Here is a 7,500-nt window from a genome sequence, read left to right on the forward strand (position 1 = left end):
ACAAGCTGGTAGGATTGTTAGCAAGTCAGACAAAATGCTTAATGGCATTTACATTCTGGGTTCCAATTCTATTGAGGTTGACTTTGCTTTTCATCCTCCCTGGGTCAATGAAATAAGTATCAGTTGAATACTGAGGTCCCTTAAAGTTGCTTTCCTTTGAAACCATTATATTCTCTTAGTAATGTTCCTTTTTTTTTCTTTTTTTCTTTTAGGCCTACAAAAGTGTTGTTAATGATATATCTGTGTTTAAACTAGAATTACCAAGTAAATCAAAGGGGTATGTTTTCTTTTTTTTCTTCTTCTTTTTACTTCATAAATTCAAAATTTTCATTGTCTTTTTGTGTATGTAAGCTAAACAACTAGTCTCAAAGTGAAGATCTAGATTTCAATTGGAAATTCAATCTTTATGTCATCATCATCGTCATCATCATTTAACATCTATTTTCCATGATGGTATGGACAAGAGCTGGAGAGCTGCACCAGGCTCCAGTTGTCTATATTATTTATTATTATTATTAAAAAGGTGGCGAGCTGGCAGAATCATTAGCACACTGGACAAAATGCTTAGTGGTATTTTGCCTGTTGCTATGTTCTGGGTTCAAATTCTGCCGAGGTCAACTTTGCCTTGCTTAGAAGCATTTTGTTCCTCTTTACATCATCATCATCATCATCATCATCGTTTAACGTCTGCTTTCCATGCTAGCATGGGCTGGACGATTTGACTGGACTGGCGAACCGGATGGTTGCACCAGGCTCCAATCTGATCTGGCAGAGTTTCTATAGTTGGATGCCCTTCCTAACGCCAACCACTCCGAGAGTGTAGTGGGTGCTTTTACAAGCCACTGGCACGAGGGCCAGTCTGGCGGTACTGGCAACGCAGGCTGTTCTGTTGATCAGATCAACTGGAACCCTTGACATTATAACCAACGGAGTGCCAGTTTAGTTATGTGTGTGTGTACATATGTTTTTTGATAGTTTTAAAACTGGTGTATGTGATGACAGCTCTACTGCTGGTGTGTGTAGTTTAGTTATCGCATGTGATAACAGTTTTAGGGTGGATAAATGTGCTGTTTAGTGATTTTTTTTAGTAAACCAAACATTTTGATTAAAATTGAAATTTTACTTTTGGCTGAGAGAAAGTTACATCAGGTTATCCGTTCTGAGTAAGAATTCTTAATATAAATTTATTAAAATTTTGAATGTGAGCAAAGGAGTGAGGAGTGGGTTTAATCTCATCCATATTTTCCTCATTGCAGAATGAATGTGAAGACACAGCCCGAGTCACGCTGTCCAGAACTGCTTGCTAATTACTGTGATATGTTGCTCAGGAAAACATCTCTGAGTAAGAAACTTACTCCAGAGGAAGTGGAAAAGAAATTAAAAGATGTTGTAAGTAAAACAAGCTTCAGTTAATAATTTAAAAAATTTTTTTAATTTCCTTGTGATGTGATATGTCAGTGGTTCTCAGCTAGAGTCCATATGAGATTTTTGGGAGTCCACAATAGTATTTTATGGGGTCATGAAAAGTTTTGACTCAAATGTATGTGTTGCAAGAAACAGCTAGGTTTCTGTCTCTCTAACATTTTACACAGTTCAACCCATACAAGTGACTGAATGAATAACAAAATAGGAATTTGGAAAGAAGTATCTATAAAATTATTTTTTAAATATTGAATGACTGTGTGGGAGTCCACCAGAATAAAATTGTAATCAAAGGGGTCCAGAGATGAAAAATGGTTGAGAACCACTGGTTTATGTCATGGATGTAATTTTGTGTCACCATCATTGTTTTAATGTTCACTTTTTCCATGCTTGCATGGGTCAGACAGACTTTGTTGAGGCAAATCTTCTAAAACAGGATGTCTTTTTCTGTCACCAGCCTTCACTTTTTATATGAATGTGTGTGTTATACAATATATATTTTTATCAGCTAGTCATATTTTTATGCAATGAAAACAACTCTGACAGCATACAGTCCTCAGGCTCTGCCCACATAGCATAACAAGCTAAAACAAGTTGATAGAATAAGAGAAAGTATGAGAAAAGACGAGAAGAAAGTAGATGCAAAAAGTGGAAGGTTTGAAAAATATGAAAAGAAAAATGGGGGGGTAGAGTTATGTCCCCTTGGGCCATAAAGTCATGTGGTTAAATAGATAGAGGCCTAGAGCCTGCAAGGCGATACAGCTGCTCAATTTGGTTGATATTTTCCAATTTGCCAACAGGAACTTACCCATATGTTTGCATTCACTGGAAATTTCAGATCTAAAATTCTGCAGTGCAGTGTTCTTAGATTTAAAAAAGGATCTGTGATCTTTTAGCTATGCATAGCTTACATTTTTTTTGATCTTTTGACACATGATGTGGATATTTCAACTATGTTCCAGTTGATTGTATGTAGTGTGGCATTAAACTTCAAACCCCATATGTGACTAGCCAACTTAGTGGCTTTATTTTTGTCTATGTCGGAAGGAAGATATGTGGTTAGCGAAGCGATTTTTGAAGTTGCCTTCACATAACCCAATGTAGCTCTTCTTTTCTGTTATGTTATCATCTACTGTTACTGTAACTTCTGCCTCATGTATTACAGATTTAATCATGCACCCCTAGTTGAGTGGACAGGTTCCTGGGTCTCAGCAGTTACAACTGGGAGTGGGCTGTTGGTGATGTTTGTGTGTAATGATGCTCTTCATATTGGGACAACAGCTATATGATAATTTGATTGAGCACCTGTTAAATAGTTTTTTGTACTTGTGATTTATGAGAAATCATGTTATAAAATGCTATTTGAATTGATTTCTTTGCATGAAACTACTAGTAGCTTATAAAAATATAAACTGTGTTTATTAAATAATACTCTCACCAGATGGAGTACCTTTTTTGTTGATCTTACCTTCTTGGAACCATATTACTATACTATATGTATATCATCATCATTCTTTAACACCCATCTTCCATGCTTCCATCTGTTGGACAGTTTGACAGGCTCCAACAAGCCAGAAGGTTTTTGAGCTCCAATGTTTTGGCATAGTTTCTATGACTAGATGCCATTCCTATGTGTGTGTGTGTATAAACTATATCTATTATTATTTTTCTATCTTTCAGTTACTTGTTTTGAAATACGTTCAAAATAAGGATGTCTTCATGAGGTATCATAAAGCCCATCTCACACGTCGTCTTATCTTGGACACATCAGCTGACAATGAGAAAGAAGAAAATATGGTTGAATGGCTGAGAGTAAGTTTAACTGATTCAAATACTCGCTATCTGTGTGTGTATTTAACAATCTAATTATCTAAATCTTCCATTAAATTACATCATGAAGTAGTTATAGATATATCCCATCTTCTGTTGGTAATTGGTTCCAAAACATGCAACTAAACTCAAAAAATGCTGTAACATGAAAAACATTTTTAAAACTTTATTAGCTTATATATGTTTTGATAAATGGTTTGTACATATTTTCACATGTATTTTATTTGATTTTCCAATCAGAATTAGTTTTTAAGGTGTTTTATTTTATTTATTTATTTTTTAATTTTTTTTCAACTTTTACGCTTCTCAATCTGTTTGTTGAGACTGATGCCAAGTTGGATAAATCAACTGAAGTTAAGGTTTATTTTTTTCCCCTTTAATTTCGTTAATGGAAAAAAATAAAACCTGAATTAGAAGCCATCATCATCTCTACCATTTTTTTTTTTTTTTTTTTTTTGTAATTTCTTAGGAGGTTGGTATGCCTGCAGATTATGTAAATAAACTAGCCAGAATGTTCCAAGATATCCAAGTCAGTGAAGATCTTAATCAAGAATTCAAAGAAGTCTTTCGAAACAATAATAACGATGCATTGGCAGGTGAGGAAAAGTGAAATTGAAAATTTTTTAAACATTATAGACACAGGCATGGCTTCCCAACCATATGGTTCTGGGTTCAGTCCCACCATGTGGCACCTTCGGCAAGTGTCTTCTACTATAGCCTTGGGCCAACCAAAGCCTTGTAAGTGGATTTGGTAGACGGAAACTGAAAGAAGCCCATTTTATATCATTGCTGCTGCTCCCAGTATCATCAGTACCATGAGGTTTATAGCATTTTTTACTTTTCATTTTTAGATGCTATCAATATAAAAATTTTGAATGCTGGTGCCTGGGCTAGAACTAGTGATCGTATATCAGTAACACTACCAATGGAACTAGAAGACTACATCCCACAAGTCGAAGAATTTTACAGACAAAAACACAATGGACGCAAACTACAGTGGCACCATCTAATGTCCAATGGTGTGGTGAGTAATTGTACCAAAGACTTCTTGTTTTTTATGCTACAGCTCCATGCTAATGAAATAATTATTGAAAGAACGAAAATTGAATAAACACAAGCTTGGACAACTTGTGTTAGGGCAGGTGTTTAAGATGGTGAGCTGGCAGAATTGTTAGCACGCTGGGAAAAATGCTTAGCAGCATATCGTCCTATTTTACATTCTGAGTTCAAATTCTGCCCAGGTTGACTTTTACTTTTCATCCTTTTGAGGTTGATAAAATAAGTACCAGTTGAGTACTGGGATCGATGTAATTGACTTAATCCCTCCCCAAAATTACTGGCCTTGTGCCAAAAATTTGAAACTCTGTTGAAAAGGTCTGCTAAAGGAAAAATTCTGTATAACTTTATATTTCTATAAAATTCTGTCCTTTTTGTTGTTATACTTTATTTTTAAGATTCATAGACATGTTTTTAGTAATTAAAAGAATTAAACCCTTTTTAGAACTTGTTAAAATATTTCAGTGTTTCTACTTGTATAATAGAGATATTTTCATCCATTCTGCTTTTTCTTCTCTCATTCTATCTTCTGTTTTTGCAATTATTTTGGCAGATAACCTTTTGTAACGATTTTGGTCGCTTTGATTTAGAAGTGACAACCTTCCAAATGGGTGTTTTGTTTGCTTGGAATCAAAGGCCAAAGGATAAGATCTCATATGAAAGTTTACGGTTAGCAACTGAACTACCCGATTCAGAACTACGAAGAACTCTTTCGGTAAGCAATCTTTTGTTGTTTTTTTTTTTCAGGTATGCATGTATGCACAGATATGGTTGTGGAGGCATCTGGTGCAAGTATTTTGTATTTATATAGATCTGCACAGATGAAAAGCCTTGTGAATGAATTTTGTAGTTAATTGTCTACCATCTTTTCCTTTCAGTCTTTTGTTGCATTTCCCAAATTGAAAAAACAAGTTCTTTTATGTGAACCTGAAGCCAAATCTCCAAAGGATTTTGAAGACAGCACTCAGTTCTGGATTAATCAAAAGTTTGCTTTAATGTAAGTTTTAGTATTTTAATATTTTTTTAAATGTCAATTTCAATTAAGCAATAGCAGCTACTCTATAATAAAAACATCATCAATATAATACACTTAACAAAGGAAAAAGGTGACGCATTTTCGAGCTCAGAGCTGAGAAAAGTAATAAGGAGGATACAGGAGTCAGTTGACAAAGCCAGCTTCTATTTATGGCTGAAACGAGAAGATCCAAAATGGCTTCAAAGCCATAACATGCTGACTGGGAAATAGCGTCGCTAGGTGAGGCTGGCTGACACTTAAGCAGCATTGCTGATTGACAGGTGGGCCAAAGTAGCCATCTCATTCATAGCATGCTCTCCTCCTGGTTCAAAGGCTTGTACCACCAAACAGCTGGTCGGCTCTGGCTGCTTGAACTGAAACTAACCTGACGCTGTTGGAAGGCAGGTTTAGAGAGGGATCAAACTAAAACTACGTGCCCTTCCCTTCCATTGGTCAGTTGAAGCTTAGACAGTGTCATGTGACAGTTAGCTGGTGCTGGCTGTTGAAGCCTACTGGCAAGTATTTAAAGAGAAATTTAGCAGGATGGTCATTTGCCTGCTGAGATTTGTTGATGCTGCATCGAAGAAACCAAACAACAAAAGAAAAGAGGAGAAAGAAGAAACGCACTCAACACCAGAGCTGAAAACACCTCCAAAAGAGGGACCTCTGCCATGTCGAAAACAGTTGAGGAGTAAGGGCCGAAACTGGACATGCTTCCTCCTGATGATGTCTTTAGCCACTGGATTCTATAAAGGAGCTGTTGAGGTATCAAATCACGAAATTTGGTTGGAATTCCTCCTGGTTCTTCCTAACTGATTATCATTAAAGGAATTCAGCTAAATCTCAATATGGTGTAGTTGGCATCACATTATCGTATGAGACCCTCAGTTTTTTTGTGTGTGTGACACAAATACATAGAAATTTGGTTACCATTTCTAGCAAGTTGAGTGACAACATAGAAACTTCTTTGCTGATTTGTAATTCAGTTAGGTTTAAAACTCTGAGGAGTCTGTAAATAAAGGTCACAGTCTCTATTTATATACAAATCTATACTCCGTTGCAGTACTTTGTTAGCAGCTCAAACAACATGAATAAATATGCTATCAATTGCTGTTCAAGACATCTCGGTTCCTCTCACTGATATTCCTTGCCTTTGTATTTTCCGTAGTAAAAATGGAAGGCCACAGAAAAGAGGTCGTATCAACCTGGTAGGCCGGTTGCAATTATCCACAGAGAAGAGTAAAGAGGAAGACAATGAAAGCATCATGCAGCTGAGGATTCTGCGTGTCCAGGTTTGTCTGAATCCTTATCACATTGTTATTAACTGCAGCACCCCCCCCCCCCCCCCTTAGATACCAATCCACGTGAAACTGCCCTTGGTCCTATGATACAAACTTCCCATTTTAAAGTTGTCGAAATTAAAACCTTTTATCCAAATTCCATGTTAATTTATGTCCCAAACCCCAGCTTAATGCTGTCAAAGTTATTTTAATAAATTTTTTTTATTATTATCAAAATTAATTGAAACAAAGGCAGTGCATTTCAGCAGAAATATTCTAACAAAAACGTTCAGACATTCCAAATCTTTGCCATGTCAGCATGACAGTAACTTTTGAACTGCTCCAACTACTTAAGAACTAAGTTACACCCATGTTATGCATTTACTAGTTTGAAGGCTGAATGTCTTTAACTGAGACATTTTCTAAGATTTTGATTTTCTCCAAGCTATTCTTGGTGGAGTCCTTATGTCTTAATTTCTGTACATGTGCTGATTTTTTTACCCTGAGCTAATTCCCCATACAGAAATTTCTCAGGGATTCAATTATCTTCCATGTTGACCAAATGACCATATGTAAATATCCACACACACACACATCATGACACCTTGGACAAGTGCCTTCTATTATAGATCTGGGCTGACCAAGCCTTGTAAGTGGATTTGGTAGATTAGAAACTGAAAGAATCTTGTATTATCATATATATCTGTGTGTGTGTGTGTGTGAGAGAGAGTTGGTGTTTCTTTGTCTTGACATCATGTGATTGTTGTTGACAAGTGTCACCATCGACAGGCAGGCTCCTTCATCTCCAATCTTCCAAACAAAAAACCTAGTCAGGGGGAAATATTACCTTACTTGGAAACAGGTGAAGATTGGTGACAGGAAGAGCATCTAACTAGA

The 7,500-nt window shown here is 36.2% G+C and overlaps 1 protein-coding gene across 1 annotated transcript in view; it reads left to right on the forward strand.

Annotated features, from left to right (window-relative positions):
* LOC106877123 (cullin-5) overlaps window positions 1-7,500 on the forward strand; it is a 24,219-nt gene that overhangs the window by 16,307 nt on the left and 412 nt on the right. The window contains exons 10-17 of the mRNA XM_014925920.3: window positions 213-277; window positions 1,257-1,389; window positions 3,103-3,234; window positions 3,722-3,848; window positions 4,104-4,276; window positions 4,862-5,023; window positions 5,187-5,305; window positions 6,492-6,615. Coding sequence (XP_014781406.1) covers window positions 213-277; window positions 1,257-1,389; window positions 3,103-3,234; window positions 3,722-3,848; window positions 4,104-4,276; window positions 4,862-5,023; window positions 5,187-5,305; window positions 6,492-6,615 — 1,035 coding nt within the window. The remainder of the gene's footprint in view (window positions 1-212; window positions 278-1,256; window positions 1,390-3,102; window positions 3,235-3,721; window positions 3,849-4,103; window positions 4,277-4,861; window positions 5,024-5,186; window positions 5,306-6,491; window positions 6,616-7,500) is intronic.

Source organism: Octopus bimaculoides, chromosome 22 (assembly GCF_046866305.1).
Source record: "Octopus bimaculoides isolate indiv1 chromosome 22, ASM4686630v1, whole genome shotgun sequence".
NCBI classification, from domain to species: Eukaryota; Metazoa; Mollusca; class Cephalopoda; order Octopoda; family Octopodidae; genus Octopus; species Octopus bimaculoides.